This window comes from the organism of the source record quoted next, unplaced genomic scaffold (assembly GCF_019419815.1).
Source record: "Pyrus x bretschneideri cultivar Hongxiangsu unplaced genomic scaffold, Pyrus_bretschneideri_v1 Contig131, whole genome shotgun sequence".
Classification (NCBI taxonomy): domain Eukaryota; kingdom Viridiplantae; phylum Streptophyta; class Magnoliopsida; order Rosales; family Rosaceae; genus Pyrus; species Pyrus x bretschneideri.
In genome coordinates, this window is record NW_025999426.1 from 353,237 (window position 1) to 372,500 (window position 19,264).

A 19,264-nucleotide genomic window follows, 5' to 3' on the forward strand; every position below is an offset into this window, starting at 1 on the left:
GTATTACATGACTTTTAAGATGTTCTGAACGTGTTTAAAAATAAAAAAAATAATATTTAACGAACAACTTGTGAATCACATTATTGCTAGCCTATTGTAAGGTACTAATTATAAAAAATAAAAAAAATACTGTACAAAAAAAATAATTATTAAAAAAATACTTTTAAAATGATGAAAATACCCCTGCCACATTTGATGCATTATTTTAGGCTGCTTTTGAAGTTTTTTGTTTGATAGGCATTTATGTCCACTTATTTTTTGGTGAAGTTTGTGACCTCAAAAGGAGTTGTTGGTTTTATATATAAAGATAAGCGAATTAAAAACAAAATAAAATTATAGATTTTAGATGCTGATCGAGTGAACTTCTTTCACCGTTCAATATTATTTATTGAACAACCATGATTGAATTTTTTTTTTCTCTACATAAATATAGTCCAAGATTTTGAGGTTGAATGCACAAGGATGGGTGCAATTGGACTGAACCTTAGTCAATGATTCATATCTTTTTTATCAAGAATTTTTGACATTCATTTTGAACTTGTGAGTTTCGATGATGTATAATAAAGTTACAAGTTAAGTTATCGAAAATAAATCAAATTGGGTTTGATAAGGAACAATTTAAATGTTTATAGGTGTACTAATAGATTTTTAACCTTCTAAAAAAAACTATCAAAGAAGAAACTAAATAATGTGAATTTAGAAAACAATTGAGCGTCATTAAAGGCACCTTAGTTTAATATACAAGTACTCGTGGAACCTCGTAGGTCCACCGCCATGACCGACATAACACATGCTACATAGTTTTTCAATGGTTGTCATGTAATGTAAGCAGAGAAAAACAGCCGAAATCAATGGGCCACTTTCGTCGTTTAAAAATAGAAAGTGCAACTTCTTTCTCTTTCAAATTTTCTAGGTTGAGGTGATTTCATACTAATAATATTTTAAGTGATAAATTTTAAGTTTGATTTTTGTAAAAATTAAATTTATATAATATTATTATTAGTTTATTATGAGATTTAGCCTACTTTCTTTACGAAGATTGATAATATCATTTGTGGAAAATTCCCACCTTGAGTAACAAATCAATAATGGTTTAAAAATAAAAAAGTAACAAACGAATTTCAAAACTGAAAACAAAGTGAGAAACTTAAAACAGAAAAGAAAATCACATTCCGTCTCTCTGATCTCTCTCTCTCTCCCCCCCTCTGCCGCAACATCTCCAGCGCAAAAAGCAAAGTCTTTCTTTCTTTCTTTCCCTTTCATTTTGTTTCGCTCTCCCTCTCCTCTAGAAACCCTAACAGTGGCCTGGTTTTTTTAATTAACCAGGTCCCTCACGGGGGAAAAGCCTTCAATTTTTTTTCCTTAAATTTTTAGTTTTTGTTAAATTACTTCGCAAGCTGTAGTTTTTCTTTGTTGCATTTGTCAGCTGCCCTCGACAATGAACGACCTGCTAACGGTAATGTATTTGATTTTCTTTCATTAATTTATGCCATGGTTTGTTTGTTTGGGCATGTTTGGAGTTTTTGATGCTCTGTTTTTGTCATGATCCGGCTGCGTTTGATGTTATTGGATCTGCTTTTTTAATGAGTTTTTTGAATTTTTGGCTTATGGGGTGTTGGTTCTCTTTACTTTCCGTTTGGTTAGTGAGAAAAAGGAGGGAAATTGATGGAAAAATTGAAAGTTTTTGAATCATGGGATTTTGCATTGTGCTTGAGGGAATGGGAGTGGTTGGTTTTACTTCATTGTATCTCAATCCACACGAGCTACTGCAGCTTTCGAACAGTTTGGTGTTACCCTAAACTGAGAAAATTGAACAATTTGGTTTCTTTTCCTTTTATTTTCCTTTGTTGTTTTTGGTTTCTCAGCTTTTGAACAGAGTTCATCGGCATTGGTGTTTGAATCGCTTAAGATCTTTATAAACGAAACTTGTTTTAATTTGTGGAAAGTACTTCCCTTTTTCTCCTTTTTGGAATTGAAATGATTAACGATAAGGACAATGATGGAAGTTGCAACGCAAGTATTGTGCTTTTACATAATGCAGAACTGCGGAATAACACTTGACATATGCACAAGCCATTTAATCTGCGATTGAGACTTGGTTTTTCTTTCTATGTATGGTGTTTGCTTGTCTGTACTAATTATATACCAAAATGTGTTCTTAGAAATTTAGTAGTGTCATGTCATTACGTAAGTTCAAGTCATAGTTATCGTGCCTTTTCTTTCCCTTTATCTTTCTTTCCTAAACCCCATTGAACTCAAGCAATCAGATTTGGGATTAAGGTTTTGTTCAAGTACATTTATGACCTAATTACTGCTTGCAGGATTCTTTTGAGATCCCTCGGGGTCAAGCTTCAAGAGATGGGGATATTGAACTAGGAGCACATGCTTCAATGAATTCTGGAGAACTTGGTTTGGAGAATTTCTTCAAAAAGGTGCTTTAACTTCCTTGACTTACTTTTCTTTAGTATCCCTTAAATGCATGAAACGCAATTATTTCTTTTTCTGTTACTTTTTCCATAGATAATTATTCTGTATATGGAGTATGTGTTATGTTTACTTTCTGTTGATTCTGTCTAATGCTTTCATGATTTTTTTTTATCTCCAGGTTCAAGAGATCGAGAAGCAAAATGAGAAGCTTGATAAGCTTTTGAAAAAGCTCCAGGTATTATGCTTTCCAATATGTTTTCCTTACCTTGCCAGCACCGTGAAGGTTTTTTTGTTAGCCTCAGCTGTCATAGTTCCTAATTGGTTGGGCTCGCTTGTCCAAAATGTATAGACTTACTACTCTTAACTTGGTCTCATTTCATGTTGCGCTGATGAAATCAGCCGTTAAACTTAATTGAGAGTGAATTTACTTATCCACGAAGCTCAAAGATTTGAGTCCTTCCGTTTTGGTTTGATAATGTTGTCGTCTTTGTAATTGTATGCATGATGCCAATATGTGGTGATATCATTAACGGATTTCTAGTTACATATTGTTTTCATCAAATTGGGAATTTAGTGATAAGGTTATGAACAAGTATAACTGTAACTAAACCGAACATATAAACGTCATGCTGCAGTGTAGGTAATGTAGAATTGTATAGCAACTGGACTGAGTATTGTTTATTTGCAAAATAATGCATCATCCAGATTGGTAAATTTACTGTGTTTGTACCCACTAATTTAAATATTGTGAAACTGTTATTTTGGAAAATTCCTGTGTTTACATTTTTGTGCCTTATACAATAGCTTAAAAAATTAGACAGCATTATAGTTGTAATGATTCTTTGAGATATAAAAAATTAAAAATTAAATGCACTTTTTTTTATCACTTTTAATGGCTTTTGTCTGCAGGGTGCACATGAGGAGTCCAAGGCTATTACTAAGGCTCCTTCAATGAAATGTAATCTCAACTTGTTTAATTAATTCGATAATCATGTGAATCTTTCATGCTTATATTCGTATTTTTCTATTATGTTATGTATGCTTGTTCCTTTCATAGTTCTATAATGATGTCTCTGGATTAAAATGAAGGGAGGAAACAATATGCATACAGGAGAGGAGATGTCAGAAATTATTCTAGCTTGTTTTCTCATAATTGTTGAAAAATAACGCCTGTAATCAGTTTCCCTCTGCTGGTGTTCTCTCTTCTGTTTGCATCCATCAACTTATTTTTTCCTTCCTCGTTAACCCAACAGAGATGATGGATCCTTTCACTATGTGCAGCAATCAAGCAACGGATGGAAAAAGATGTCGATGAAGTTGGAAAAGTTGCTCGTTGGATAAAGTCAAAAATTGAAGAACTGGACAAAGAGGTGAAACCTGACTCAACAGAAAGCTTGCTTTTATTTCTGTGGTTCACTGTAACTTTACTTGTCGGACTAACCTTTCTTTCTGGGTCCAGAATTTAGCAAATAGACAGAAGGCTGGTTGTGGAAAAGGAACAGGTGTAGATAGATCCCGAACAGCAACAACCCTGTACGTTCGTACTTCAACAATTGCCTTTGAAATGCCTTTTGCCTATTTCCCCTCATTTCCTTTTGGCATCTACTAAGTTGTGGGATCACCAATGATTTTCCCTCGCACATGCTTGTTTGAGAAATCTTTTTATTAATCTGTCAACTCAACTGAATCCAACATTGTCAAGTGTCCACTGTTATCTATTGTTGTAGTGCCTTGAAAAAGAAATTAAAGGACAAGATGGCTGAATTTCAGGTAGGCCACACACACTCACACATTCATTTTGTTTTAATGTCTGTTTCTTTATTTCTTTCATCACTAAATTTTTTAAATTCCAAAATATGCAGACTCTAAGGGAAACCATCCATCAAGAGTATCGTGATGTTGTCGAGAGGCGAGTTTTTACAGGTTTGAACCCCTCACTTGCCACTCATGAATCGCTGCTATTTTTAGAACCTCTACTTGATTTTCCATGATCTGATTTTATATTTTATTTTTCTTGCTTTTTGTTATCGTCAGTGACGGGCGCAAGAGCTGATGAAGAGGTAAAACTTAATGCACTGTTGAAATTATGGTATATCTATACCATTGTGAAAGCTCATTTTCTAATCATTTAACATTGTACAGACAATTGAAAGATTAATCGAGACAGGGGACAGTGAACAAATTTTCCAAAAGGCTATCCAGGAACAAGGGCGAGGCCAGGTTTGTCAGTTTTCCTTTTTTATTCTCTGCCCCCAAATAAGCACTTTTTATGATCAAAATTCTGAATTCTCTCACAAACTTGACAAACTTTTTGGCACTTTGAACAATTAATTCCAAGCTCCTAACTCCTCTCGTAAATTTGTTAGCTTGGGTTGTTGAAACATTGAATTTTCTGATTAAGATTGATCGCATCCAAAATTGTGTATCAAATTGTAGATAATGGACACTCTGGCCGAAATTCAAGAGCGACATGATGCTGTTAGAGATCTTGAGAAGAAACTTCTCGATTTACAACAGGTATCTTCTTAGTTTGTGCAATGATGCCTACTCTCTGATGAAGACATGAAGTTGCTATACAATACAGATGTCTAGCATAGGCCTTTTAATTTAGAGTTTACAATTTGGTATTGCCTTGTTGAATATAATTACATTAATCTGTTAAATCTTTCTGCATGGAATTCTGTAAGAAAGTGAAGGATCGGTAGATTATTAAGTTGTGTCATGACGTGGTAAGTCTCTGTTTAGTCATGTAGCTCATAAGAAAACCAAGTTATTGTCCACTTTTAATTGCCATGATTTATTGAGGCCGACCGTGAGAATAGCTACAAAACTAAAAGGAAAATTTTCTGTTTGTGTTTCGCCATGAGTATATATTACATGTTAAACACCAACTCGTATGCACAGATATTTATGGATATGGCGGTGCTGGTCGATGCACAAGGGGAATTGCTTGACAACATAGAAACCCAGGTAATTACCACAATCTCAAAGCATGATGACCCCCTGAATTTTGTAAAGTTTCAAACCCGAAAGAAAACAGAAGTTGATTTGTAAAAGCATGACGTGGAATGCAACTCTTGTATCACACTTGGGTAGACGATCATGTATGTTGTGCTTTCATTCCGCAGGTATCAAGTGCAGTAGATCATGTACAGCAGGGGAATACCTCTCTTCAGAAGGCCAAGAAGCTACAAAAGAATTCGAGGAAATGGATGTGCATTGCGATACTCATCCTTCTTATCATCGTTGCAATCATTGTGGTGGCAGTGTTCAAGCCGTGGCAGAGCAACAAGGGTGCTTAAATTAGCTCCTATGATAATTTGTAACTGATAAGTATAGGGGATTGCAACTGACACCTCTGGGACTCGAGCAACTCTTGTGAATCTTGTCTGCATGTAACACTATTAATTGAAACAAACTGTCACTATATTTTTTAAGGGATTCTTTAATACATAAAAGAAAAATCTTCTTGAATGTCTCATGGTTACTGGTTATAAAATCGTACGGTCACGGAGATAGTCCCGTTGATATATTGTACGGATTTAGTGGACTCTCCGAGAAAGGTGTAAGAGAGTTAATCGAGCGTTGTCGGCCAAGATGGATAGGGCGAAGTTAGGGTGCGCATTGGCATGCTTTGGAGAGATTTTTCAATGTGGTCGAAACATAGAGCGTTACATCATAAGTTATTATACAAGTAGAGGGAAGTGTATTTTTCAAGTGTCCTTCCACTTATATAATGACACTAAATAATCTCTCCATGCTTTGATGCTCGGTTGCCAAAGTGTAGCTGACATACTTATTGAAGATTAGTTAAATGATTTCTATTAATTATTGAAGAGTAGCTGACATGAGCAAATTACTGACGACGAGTCGCTAAATAGTTTCCTAGTTGGAATTGGCCGGTGTCGTAGTGAGGCCATATCCAAAGGGGAAGAGAGGGTCATAATGTGCGTCTCCTACATTCATCGGCAGCTGATCAACGGTTTTGAACCAGGTTCGAGAAAGCTTGCCCGTGAAGCCATAGTCACCAAATAAAACATCAGCTACGCCCTGCCCTTCCGTTCCTGGAAGCCAAGCTGCAACAAGAGCATCCATCAAGGGAACATATGGTTGGATCACAACAGGACGGCCAGAGATGACGATAACAACACATTTCACAGAACCGCAAACATTTGTGATTGTGCTCGGGCCAGGATCAGGTATTGTCAAGTTTAGGCTGTCACCAAATGTCTCTGCATACGGGTGTTCCCCTACCACAACGATGGCATATGAGAAATCATTCGACTTCACAAAGTCAGCATCAGGATTCTCCTTGTACACGACTTTGGTTTTAGGATCCACTGTGTTCTTTATGGCACTAAGAATTGTGGTACCTGTTAAGGAGTTAGAAAAGTAAGTTTCATACAGAGTTTAATAGGTCAGTATTTTCGGAGTCCCGACAGATTTCATAGACAAACATGTATCAAGAGGATATTATGTTTTATAACAGCAAAAATAGAAGGATCTTTGTTTACCTTCAGTGAGATTGTTGCCACTTAAGCCCTGCCACTCAATGGTCCACCCACCACACTGATAACCAAGGTTATCTGCATGACTACCAGCTACAAGTATTTTTGATGCCTTCTTCGGAAGGGGTAGCAACGGCTCATCAGCAGATTTTCCGTTCTTTAGAAGCACTAGAGATCTCCTCACAGCTTCCCTAGCTAATTCTCTGTGTTCCTGTGAAAATAGTAATACAAAAAATCAGACTAAGTTTCCTGCATTGTTGTAGAATGGTGTTAAATTTACCAACGTCTACCTTACTTCCAAGTTGGTCGACCAGGCTGCGATCAGCCAACGGTTCCTCAAATAAGCCCATGACGAACTTAACCCGCAAAATTCTTTTCACAGCATCATCAATTCTGCTCATGGGAATGATTCCATTTTTCACCAGGGAGGATAGTCCGTCAATAAATTCCGTATAGTTGTATGGAACCATGACCTGTAACAGGCAATTAAGTAGGGATTAGAGAACCAAACACATCATCAAGTTTATGGAACTTAAGAAAGGAAAGCAACAGAGATGTTAATTACCATGTCAATTCCGGCATTGATGCCTGCTTGAATTGAATATGAGTAGTTGGCATGAGGTGGAGACGTGATCCTGTCAATACCCTCCCAATCTGAGATGACAAAACCCTGATATAGTCCACAAGGTTTTACAGTGCTTTTAGCTTCCAATTAGAATTTGTAAAATGGATGAAAGGCCGAAAAGAATAGCAGAGAGTCGATTTTACCCTGAAATGAAGAGTGTTCTTTAGGAAGCCAGTAACAAGATCATGATTAGCATGCATCTTTACTCCATTCCAGCTCGAGTAAGATACCATAATGGTTGCAACCCCCTTGATAATTGAGTCATAGTAGCCTGGCATGTGGATACTGAGCAAACCGTGTCTGTTTATCACAGTGTTATTCTCATTGATGCCCCTGGTTGTTCCTCCATCACCGACATAATGCTTTGCACACGCTGCAACCTTTTTACTGCCAATGGAAATGGCGGAACATTATGAACAAAACACCTTCGTAAATTGTATCACAATCATGTTGTTTGGAATTTGACAATGATTGATGATCTTTCAGTAAATTAATGTGCAACGAGAATTGCAGTTGTAAATATGTCCCTTTTGGACAAATCAAAATGCAACAATATAGGGATTATAGATGGCCTTTGTGACCACCGTAAATAGCCTAGTGCCAAAGTATGCTTGGACAACCACTTTCCCTCTTTTTTCCTACAAAAAGCTACCAATTTTTCAATGAAAGTGCTTAAACACACTCGTCATCTCTTCCTTCATCAAAGAGCCAACATCACTGCAGGGGAAAGAGAAGAATAAAACGACTAGTACTTGCATTGCATGTTGTTGGATTTATGTGGACCAATAGAACTAAAACCAAGTTAAACTTCAAGATATTCCAAAACTGTAACTTTCACAGGACCATTATGAAAAGAGTACCAAAAATTTTAGAGGACCCGGACAATCACATTACGCAAATGAAAATAAGACCTTTTAAACTGTCATAATGTGGTAGAAATGTTGGCCCTTACTTTCCACCTACGAAAGGAATGCCCTTTCTAGAGTTAGCTGGTAACTCCCCTTGTAATCCAGGTATGATCTCAGTCATTGCTTGAACAATTTTGTGATCTTCACTGTAGCTTTCATAACATCGACCCCATCTTGGATCTCTGCAAACCTGCAAAGACAAAATTAAGAGGAAGTACAACTTAGCTTAAAGTAACTTCTGTCGGTACTAATCAGACATACAGTTTATTTTAGTTACCGCTATACAAGGTGCGAAGACATATGGAATGCCTGTAGCTCTAGCTTCAAGTGCGGTTGCAGCTCCGATCCTCTTAACAAGTACGGGATCCCTGGTTGATTTTAAATACGAGGAAGTTGACATTAATACATTCACTCTTATGGTTTAAAGTTTGAATTACTAAGAGGACTAAAATTTTACAGTTGAAGAAACAAATTTCTCAATTGATCCCATTTGGTTAAAGTATCATCATATACTCGGAACATATTTACACAACTTTATTTGTATTTGGAATTTTAATTTGTCAGCACCAACGAAAAATGAAAGCTTCAGTCAAATTCTTGATCAATTGCCGGACACATATGACAATTGTCACATCGTAGAACTCTTCATTTAATTGTAGAGAAAGGAAGGGTTGTTTTTTTCTCTCCCAAATTCAAAACGCTGAGACTAAGTTGACAAAAGAGACTAAGCGAAATGTTAGTATTCAAGGCAAATCTACTTGCCTGGTAGCTCCAAGGCCAATATTGTGCGGAAAGATTGTTGCTTTGTAGACGTTGTTGTGGCCATGAACTGCATCGATACCATAAATCATTGGAATTCCAAGCCGGGTTGATAAAGAACCGTTTTGAAAATCATTCACCATGTTAATCCAAGCTTCTGGAGAAGCCTTTTGTGCTGGAACGCTCCCACCCCCGCTTAATATACTCCCTGCCCAAAACAGATTTCTTCTTCCTTAAATCAAACTGATCTGCATATGCATATGTGATACATTCCATTCTTTCTATAGTTACACATGTATATAAATTTATACACAGGCAGGACAGAAGGAAGAGTGATGATTACCAATGAAGTATTTCTTCATCACCTCAGACGAAGCAACACTGCGTTCTATCTGCACCATTTGGCCAATCTTTTCCTCCAACGTCATCCGGCTCAATAGATCCTTGATTCGAGTATTCAACGGCTGTTTGGGGTCTTTATATCTTATGTGTTCTGCTTCTGCTATAGCTATGCAGAAACATGAGAGAAGAAGCCCCATCAAGAAGATGGGAGTTCCAGCCATTTTCTGTTCCTAAAATCTGAAACCCAACAACTGAGAGAGAGGTAACTGAATCACAACTAAGCGAAGTATTTCATTTCATCTTTCTGGAAACTAATAAATTCCCATTTGTCAAAAGAAACTAGTTGCATGTGGAAGCGGAACTTACAGAGAAGCAATGGAGACCCGATACTCCAATAGGCAATGAGCTCTGCTGTTCTGTGGAAGAGAGAGAGAGAGAAGTTGGCAATGAGCTCTGCTGCTTTGTGGAAGAGAGAGAGAGAGAGAGAGAAGTTGGGTTGGGACTTGGGATTTGGAAAGCAATGTGTGGCAGAAAGTGGAACTTTATAGAAAAAAAAATTAGGTGCAAGTTGACTGAAAATTTGGACGTGATGATATATTTGTCAATTCGATAGCGGGCAGAGAAAGGTGACCCAGAGAGTTTTACTGGAATCCAAATTTGTTTATTTGCTTTTCATGGATGGACTCATAATTCATCATGCTTATCTTTACTTAATCGGTGAGATTAGCATCCGCAGTAGTGATGCTGCTGGTGTAGGTGTATTAAGAAGGCTCCACTGGCAATAAAACTGGTGGTTTTGTTTGTTGACTATTATTCCAACTTCTTCTTCCCATCAAACCTCCAAAAAGAAAGAAACAATTGTTCCAACTTTTAACTTTTGTTTTTGGCTTCCTGCCTCATCCACAAATTACAGCCTTACACTACACACGCATGCATTGCGTTACAGAGATCGATATCGCTTGAAAACGGCTAGTGGGGTTTTAGAAATTGATAGAAGGCGATGAGATTGAGGGAGGCGGCACGAGAGAGAGAGAGAGAGAGAGAGAGAGAGAGAGAGAACCCTTTTGAATTAGAGTCCTCTCTCCTCTTACTGGGTATTCCCAAATCCCTACTCGATTTCAATACAAAATTATAAACTTACATGAAAATAGCAAAAACAATTATTTTCTCTTTAAATTTGTGTACTCTAAAAACCCATCGATCAGGGTTTTTAGAGTACACAAATCATCTTACTGGGTACTCCCCTTTTGAATTAGAGTCCTCTCTCCTCTTACTGGGTATTCCCAAATCCCTACTCGATTTCAATATAAAATTATAAACTTACATGAAAATAGCAAAAACAATTATTTTCTCTTTAAATTTGTGTACTCTAAAAACCCATCAATCATCAAGAACTGAGAAAATTATTCTATTCTACGTAACATTAAATGCTACGAGTATTAGATAGCGTGTCTTAATTTGGATCTTGAACTTTTTCATTTCCTTAACAATTTCTAATGAATGAAAAAACATAAAAGAGAGAGATAAAAAATAAAAAATAAAAAAAATCTCGTTTGGAAGTGTTTTTAAAGTGACTGGAAGAACTTTTGGTGAAATTATTTTTCGATGCCAAAAACACTAGTTATGTGCTTCTTCCAAGAAACACTTCAAGTGCATGCTTTTCCTTCATTATACCTAAATTTGTATGGAAGACAATAAATATTACAAGTATTGGATGACTTGAATTGGTTTGGATTATTGTTTTTTTCGGTAGCCGAATCATCTCTCCTGATGTTAACTTGTATATAAACAACTAATTGAACACACTTAATCAAGGAAATACATAGCATCCAGAAAAGAAACACAACCAATTCAATTTTATTTTATTTTAGTTTCCGGAAGAAAATAAAAAAAAAACAAAAAAACAACAATGGTTTGTTTGATTTTCCTTTAAACAAGCAGCTAGCAAAGTGATCGACCAATTGGAAATTTTCATATATATTATTTGTCACGAATTCGTTGTGATTATAGCTTCTTCATTCGTCACGCATTGTACGTATCTTGAGGCCAAACTGCATGCACATTTTAGCTATGCAAATCAAGCACTTTCATACGTGACACGACACCCAACCTAGCTGGCTATATAAACACTACTCTACATAACGATGCAAAGTGCAAACTAGTCATGGCCTTCTTCGCAAGAAATGCACTGCTGCTAATGCTGCTTATGTTGATTCTAATTATGTCTGATGCAGTAACTGTTGTGATCGAAAATTATTTGTGGGATCAATGGGGCGACTCGCCGCTGAAAGTTCACTGCAAATCCAAAGACGATGACCTTGGTGTCCATGCCGTCCCCCTTGCCGACTCCTACGAATTTAAGTTCCATCCAAACATATGGCGGACCACGCTATTTTATTGCAGCTTTGAGTGGCCGGGCCAATTTCACCATTTCGATATATACGACCAAGGAAGGGATGGAGGTTGTGTACTAGACGACAGCGTTTGTTTATGGCGGATACAAGTGAACGGACCGTGCAGGTTCAACGGCTATACTGGCTCATATGATCTTCCGTATGCATGGAAGGACTAGTTGTTTCAAAATCAAACATTCTGGGGACAACTCTGTTGCAAGATACCCCAAGTGGAAATGTGGATCCTTACCGTTTCGAGACATACAAGGAAAAAGGAGGGAAAAATAAATAGCAAATATATCATTGTGCTCTTTCTTGCATGTGCAGTTAAGTTGGCTAAAATATTGTGCTCATTTTTCTACATAACCTAAATTTGAATCCTCATATCGTAATTTGTATTAGATTAATTAGAATTTTGATTGAATAAATAAAGTGGGATATATTAGTCACCAATTTTGTTGTGATCAATAACAAGTAAAAACTTCTTTCCTAGCTTCTACTGTAACTAGAGAATTTCTTAATTCGTCACACTAATAATGGGAACTTTAACGAAATGTTTCTGTTACTGCTCATTTTAACAAAAAACCACATTTTTACACTAAAAAGTCAATCCTGATACTATTCATTGTACCCTTTATTTTATCATTATCGTTAAAACTTAAAGTTTTCCCATTTTCATTAGTTTTCCTACTAATATATTATTATTGTGAAAAGAAATTATATAAGCAAAGCCAAAAGATTTAATTAATTAGCAAGTGGCCCTCTACCTCAATAGTGAAGAGAAGTGTTGCCCTTGCACCATGACGTGAGTTCCAACCCCGTCAACATCCTAATTTAACATCTCTAACAAATTTATCGTTTGACAAAAGATTTAATTAATTATGATCGTGTCACTACTAGCAATGAGAAATCCTAATAGATTGTAAAAAGACATATATAACCTGCACGTCAAGCAATAACTTCGAATCAAGTGTCTTAGTAAAGGATGATGTAATACGCGCGCAGAGCGTCCATAGAAAAAAGACATATATAACTTGCACATTAAAACCGAAAAAGAAGAGTGGCTACATGATTTTTTTAGTTGAATTTTTTGGGTGTTGTAGTGAGCCCAAATCCAAAGGGGAAGAGAGGGTCATAATGTGCATCCCCAACATTCATAGGTAGTTGATCAACCTTTTTGAACCAAGTTCTAGAAAGCTTGCCAGTGAAGCCGTAGTCACCAAATAAAACATCAGCCACCCCTTAGACCTTCAGTTCCTGGAAGCCAAGCTGCAACAAGAGCGTCAATCAGGGGAACAAATGGTTGAATCACAACAGGACGACCAGAGAGGATGATGACAACGCATTTCACAGCCCCGCAAACATTTGTGATGGTGCTCGGGCCAGGATCAGGTATCGTCAAATTTAAGCTGTCACCAGCTGTCTCGGCATAAGGGTGTTGCATGTTGTTGGATTTATGTGGACCAATAGAACTAAAACCAAGTTAAACTTCAAGATATTCCAAAACTGTAACTTTCACAGGACCATTATGAAAAGAGTACCAAAAATCTTTGAGGATGCCGACAATCACATTACGCAAATGAGAATAAGACCTTTTAAACTCTGATAATGTGGTAGAAATGTTGGGCCTTACTTTCCACCTACGAAAGGAATGCCCTTTCTAGAGTTAGCTGGTAACTCCCCTTGTAATCCAGGTATGATCTCAGTCATTGCTTGAACAATTTTGTGATCTTCACTGTAGCTTTCATAACATCGACCCCATCTTGGATCTCTGCAAACCTGCAAAGACAAAATTAAGAGGAAGTACAACTTAGCTTAAAGTAACTTCTGTCGGTACTAATCAGATGTACAGTTTATTTTAGTTACCGCTATACAAGGTGCGAAGACATATGGAATGCCTGTAGCTCTAGCTTCAAGTGCGGTTGCAACTCCGATCCTCTTAACAAGTACGGGATCCCTGGTTGATTTTAAATACGAGGAAGTTGACATTAATACATTCACTCTTATGGTTTAAAGTTTGAACTACTAAGAGGACTAAAATTTTACAGTTGAAGAAACAAATTTCTCAATTGATCCCATTTAGTTAAAGTATCATCATATACTCGAACATATTTACACAACTTTATTTGTATTCGGAATTTTAATTTTTCAGCACCAACGAAAAATGAAAGCTTTAGTCAAATTCTTGATCAAATGCCGGACACATAAGACAATTAACACATCGTAGAACTCTTCATTTAATTGTAGAGAAAGGAAAGGTTGTTTTTTTATCTCCCAAATTCCAAACGCTGAGACTAGGTTGACAAAAGAGACTAAGCGAAATGTTAGTATTCAAGGCAAATCTACTTGCCTGGTAGCTCCAAGGCCAATATTGTGCGGAAAGATTGTTGCTTTGTAGACGTTGTTGTGGCCATGAACTGCATCGATACCATAAATCATTGGAATTCCAAGCCGGGTTGATAAAGAACCTTCTTGAAAATCATTCACCATGTTAATCCAAGCTTCTGGAGAAGCCTTTTGTGCTGGAACGCTCCCACCCCCGCTTAATATACTCCCTGCCCAAAACAGATTAATTTCTTCTTCCTTAAATCTAACTGATCTGTATATGCATATGTGATATATTCCATTCTTTCTGTAGTTACACATGTATATATAATTTATACACAGGCAGGACAGAAGGAGGAGTGATGATTACCAATGAAGTATTTCTTCATCACCTCAGACGAAGCAACACTGCGTTCTATCTGCACCATTTGGCCAATCTTTTCCTCCAACGTCATCCGGCTCAATAGATCCTTGATTCGAGTATTCAGCGGCTGTTTGGGGTCTTTATATCTTATGTGCTCTGCTTCTGCTATAGCTATGCAGAAACATGAGAGAAGAAGCCCCATCAAGAAGATGGGAGTTCCAGCCATTTTCTGTTCCCAAAAAAATTTACAGAAGAATGTGATGCACAATTAGAAAGCCAGTTTGAGTATGAGCTATGGAAACATTGTGAACCGAAATTTGAAAACATAAAAAGGACTAAAATTAAAACATCAAACAGTTAAAAGATGAACAAAATTTGAAGAAAAGTATAAGGCAACAATGGAAAGGAATCACAATATTGTGAACCTCAAGCATTCAAGCACCAATGGAAGATTAGTTGCATGGTGGAAATTATAGAAAGTTACCACTTCTATTAACAAAAAAATGCTGCACCCTAAGTTAATCCCAGAGAAAGGAATCAGAAGGACCTTGTAGCAAAATGCAGAATCAAAGAGAACCCTTTTTCAAGCAATAAAAAAAACAGTAAAAAAAGTTTAGTTTTCTTCAAGTGACAATCATAACACATGCATGTTGCTCCTTATTACCCGCCAAAACACTAAATAAAGTTCACTGACCTTTTTCTTTTGTGACTCAATGGAACTAAAATCTGAAACTCAACAACTGAGAGAGAGGTAACTGAATCACAACTAAGTGAAGTATTTCATTTCATCTTTCTGGAAACTAATAAATTGCCATTTGTCAAAAGAAACTAGTTGCATGTGGAAGTGGAACTTACGGAGAAGCAATGGAGACCCGATACTCCAATAGGCAATGAGCTCTGCTGGTCTGTGGAAGAGAGGGAGAGAGAGGTTGGCAATGAACTCTGCTGCTTTGTGGAAGAGAGAGAGAGAGAAGTTGGGTTGGGACTTGGGATTTGGAAAGCAATGCGTGGCAGCAAGTGGAACTTTATAGAAAAAAAAGAAGGTAAATGACAAAAAACTACGTCAACTATGGATCTCACGACACTATCGTACCTCATCTGTGAAAATTGACAATGCCATACCTCATCTTTAGAATTTGATCCAATGTTATACTTCCGTTAGCTTGACGTGAATTTCTCAATTAAATGCTGACGTGGCTTGATCCGAGACCCACTTTTTATTAAAAAATAAAATAAAAAAAGCATTTAATATTTTTTAAATATTAAAATAATAAAGAAAAGTTCAAAAAAAAAAAAAAAAAAACCTGAGTTCTTCATCTTCTTCCCCCTTCTTGCAACCCAGAAAAAAGAAGGGAAAAAAAAACAAATTGTCTTCCCCCCGCACCTACCCTCAGTTTGTCTTCCCCCCCAACCCCCTCTTCTCCCCCACCTGAACCCAACTTGCAACCCAAAAAGAAAAAGAAAAAAAAAAGAAAAGAAAAACCCATCTTCATCTTCCCCGACCCCCCTTCCTTTCTTCCCCCCTCTTGTCTTCCCTAAACCCTCCGCACCCACTACCTGCAACCCCCCCCAAAAAAAAAAAAAAAAAACACAAAAAAACCTAGATCCCGTTGAGGTGGAATTGGGAAACCTTCACTAGGCTGATTCCGCGGGTGGAGAACTTGGGCGCGGAGAAAATGGGGGTGGAGGGAAGAGGGTGGGTGTGAGATTGGGTGCGGAGGGTGGGTGTGGGGAGAAGAGGGGGTGGGGGGGGAGGGTGGGGAAGGGGGAAGACAAACTGAGGGTGGGTGAGACAGATTGGTTTTTTTCTTCTTCTTCTTTTTTCTAGGTTGCAGGAAGTGGGAACAAGATGCAGATGGGGAGAAGAGAAGGGGGGGGGGGTGGGGAAGGGAACGAACTGAGGTTTTTTTTTATTTTTTTTTATTTTTTAATTTTAATTTTTAACTTTTATTTATTATTTTAATATTTAAAAATATTAAATAATTTTTTTTTAGTTTTTAATAATATTTTAGTAAATTTTTAATAAAAAATGGGTCTCAGATCAAGCCACGTTATTATTTAACTGAGAAATTCATGCCAAGCTAACGGAAGGTATAATATTAGACCAAATTCCAAATATGAGGTATGACATTGTCAATTTTAAAAAAATGAGGTATGATAGTGTCGTGAGATCAATAGTTGAGGTAGTTTTATGTAATTTATCCAAAAAAAAAATTAGGTGCAAGTTGACTGAAAATTTGGATGTGATGATATATTTGTCAATTCGATAGCGTGCAGAGAATCGTGACGCAGAGAGTTTTACTGGAATCCAAATTTGTTTATTTGCTTTTCATTTCGCTTTCATGGATGGACTCGTAATTCATCATGCTTATCTTTACTTAATCGGTGAGATTAGCATCCGCAGTAGTGATGCGGCTGAAGACTCCACTGGTAATAAAACTGGTGGTTTTGTTTGTTGACTATTATTCCAACTTCTTCCCATCACCTCCAAAAAGAAAGAAACAATTGTTCCAACTTTTGACTTTTGTTTTTTGCTTCCTGCCTCATCCACAAATTACAACCTTACACTATACACGCATGCATTGCGTTACAGAGATCGATATCGCTTGAAAACGGCTAGTGGGGTTTTAGAAATTGAGGGAAAGTGATGAGATTGAGGGAGGCCGCACAAGAGAGAGAGAGAGAATACCCTTTTGAATTAGAGTCTTCTCTCCTCTTACTGGGTATTCCCAAACCCCTACTCGATTTCAATTTAAAATTATAAACTTACATGAAAATAGCAAAAAGAATTATTTTCTCTTTAAATTTGTGTATCTAAAAACCCATCAATCATCAATAACTGAGAAAATTATTCCATTCTACGTAACATTAAATGATACGAGCAATAGATAGCATGTCTTAATTTGGATCTGGAATTTTTTCATTTCCTTACCAATTTCTAATGAATGAAAAAACAAAAAAGAGAAAGAGATAAAAAAAAAAAAATCAAAAACAAAAAAACTTGTTTGGAAGTGCTTTTAAAGTGACTGGAAGAACTTTTGTTAAAATTATTTTGGGTTTCAAAAACACTGGTTATGTGCTTCTTCCAGGAAACACTTCAAGTACATGTTTTTCCTTCATTATACCTAAATTTATATGGAAGACAATAAATATTACGTATTGGATGACTTGTGACACGCCCCGACCTCGAGGTCCTAGGGACATCGAGATGGCCACGTGCTGGCCGACACCCGAAGGGTGACGAAAGCCATTTAATTTAAATGAAAAATGTGCCTATAATTGTGCCTATAATTGTTTATAAATATGGGTAAATTAATATATATATATATATATTAATAATATTTATGAAATAAAAAAGGTAAAATTTCCATATGGGGTTAATTGCTAATCATAATTAGGGTGAGTAATAATATTTATTAATATAATTAGGGTTTTGTGGCATAAGTTGTAAATATGTTGTAATAATTGGTTATGTACTTATCTACATGGTAGTCTATTTGAAATTTAGGTTTTATTTGAATGTTTAATATTAGTTGGGCTTTTGTTTGAAAAATAGGAGTTTTAAGGGTCTTTATCTAAAGAACCCTATAAACAACTAATTGAACACACTTGATCAAGGAAATACATAGCATCCAGAAAAGAAACACAACCAATTCAATTTTATTTTATTTTATTTTCCAGAAGAAAAAAAACAAAAAACAAAAAAAACAACAATGGTTTGTTTGATTTTCCTTTAAACAAGCAGCTAGCAAAGTGATCGACCAATTGGAAATTTTCATATATATTATTTGTCACGATCGAATTCGTTGTGATTATAGCTTCTTCATTCGTCACGCATTGTACGTATCTTGAGGCCAAACTGCATGCACATTTTAGCTATGCAAATCAAGCACTTTCATACGTGACACGACACCCAACCTAGCTGGCTATATAAACACTACTCTACATAACGATGCAAAGTGCAAACTAGTCATGGCCTTCTTCGCAAGAAATGCACTGCTGCTAATGCTGCTTATGTTGATTCTAATTATGTCTGATGCAGTAACTGTTGTGATCGAAAATTATTTGTGGGATCAATGTGGGGCGACTCGCGGCTGAAAGTTCACTGCAAATCCATAGACGATGACCTTGGTGTCCATGCCGTCCCCCTTGCCGACTCCTACGAATTTAAGTTCCATCCAAACATATGGCGGACCACGCTATTTTATTGCAGCTTTGAGTGGCCGGGCCAATTTCACCATTTCGATATATACGACCAAGGAAGGGATGGAGGTTGTGTACTAGACGACAGCGTTTGTTTATGGCGGATACTGTTGAGAATCAATGTCATTTGTAGGTGAAGTAAGTGTGTGAGGTTGGTGAAGTAAGTGGAGGTTGTAGGTGAAGTAGGTGGATGTTGTAGGTGAAGTAAGTGTGTGAGGTTGGTGAAGTAAGTGGAGGTTGTAGGTGAAGTAGGTGGATGTTGTAGGTGAAGTAAGTGTGTGGTGTTGCTTTCATTTGGTTTGCTATAAATACCCAAGTCCCCAAGCATTGTATATCATCCAAGGAAAAACAAAGCCTAGAGCTAAATAAGAAAAGCTTTGCTAATTAGTTTGTTTTGTGAGTTTTCTTTA

The 19,264-nt window shown here is 36.8% G+C and overlaps 2 protein-coding genes across 6 annotated transcripts; one reads left to right on the forward strand and one right to left on the reverse strand.

Annotated features, from left to right (window-relative positions):
• The first annotated feature begins 1,127 nt into the window (after nt 1–1,127).
• LOC103944393 (syntaxin-132) lies at nt 1,128–5,901 on the forward strand. Its single transcript, XM_009354836.3, has 13 exons — nt 1,128–1,456; nt 2,322–2,432; nt 2,606–2,662; nt 3,337–3,385; nt 3,709–3,797; nt 3,887–3,960; nt 4,155–4,197; nt 4,290–4,350; nt 4,462–4,487; nt 4,570–4,647; nt 4,864–4,944; nt 5,332–5,397; nt 5,556–5,901. The coding sequence occupies exons 1-13, from the start codon at nt 1,439–1,441 to the stop codon at nt 5,727–5,729; spliced, it is 927 nt and encodes a 308-aa protein (XP_009353111.1). The 5' UTR covers nt 1,128–1,438; the 3' UTR covers nt 5,730–5,901.
• Nucleotides 5,902–6,233: 332 nt separating this feature from the next.
• Nucleotides 6,234–15,942, reverse strand: LOC108865427 (beta-glucosidase BoGH3B). 5 transcript variants are annotated; one of them, XM_048579411.1, is made up of 10 exons: nt 15,507–15,942; nt 14,658–14,880; nt 9,231–9,435; nt 8,746–8,836; nt 8,513–8,658; nt 7,704–7,947; nt 7,501–7,605; nt 7,226–7,408; nt 6,942–7,146; nt 6,234–6,800 (listed from the first exon to the last, which is right to left on the reverse strand). In XM_048579411.1, exons 1-10 carry the CDS (start codon nt 15,747–15,749, stop codon nt 6,313–6,315), a joined length of 2,133 nt encoding a protein of 710 aa, XP_048435368.1. In that variant the 5' UTR covers nt 15,750–15,942; the 3' UTR covers nt 6,234–6,312. The 5 variants fall into 5 exon arrangements, with proteins under 5 accessions (XP_048435368.1, XP_048435363.1, XP_048435365.1 ...); XM_048579406.1 differs by lacking the exons at nt 14,658–14,880; nt 15,507–15,942 and adding exons at nt 9,571–9,820; nt 9,936–10,089; XM_048579408.1 differs by lacking the exons at nt 14,658–14,880; nt 15,507–15,942 and adding exons at nt 9,571–9,793; nt 9,936–10,073.
• Nucleotides 15,943–19,264: the final 3,322 nt, after the last annotated feature.

Bases quoted from the DNA above. Each gene is read 5' to 3' on its own strand.
- LOC103944393 (XM_009354836.3), top strand. The intron at 4,198-4,289 runs GTAGGCCACACA...CAAAATATGCAG, and splicing joins ACAAGATGGCTGAATTTCAG to ACTCTAAGGGAAACCATCCA. The intron at 4,945-5,331 runs GTATCTTCTTAG...TCGTATGCACAG, and splicing joins AACTTCTCGATTTACAACAG to ATATTTATGGATATGGCGGT.
- LOC108865427 (XM_048579411.1), bottom strand. From the start codon at position 15,749: ATGAGGTACGATAGTGTCGTGAGATCCATAGTTGACGTAGTTTTTTGT. The intron at 7,409-7,500 runs GTAATTAACATC...TGCCTGTTACAG, and splicing joins TCAATGCCGGAATTGACATG to GTCATGGTTCCATACAACTA. The intron at 6,801-6,941 runs GTAAACAAAGAT...ACTCCTTAACAG, and splicing joins TGGCAACAATCTCACTGAAG to GTACCACAATTCTTAGTGCC.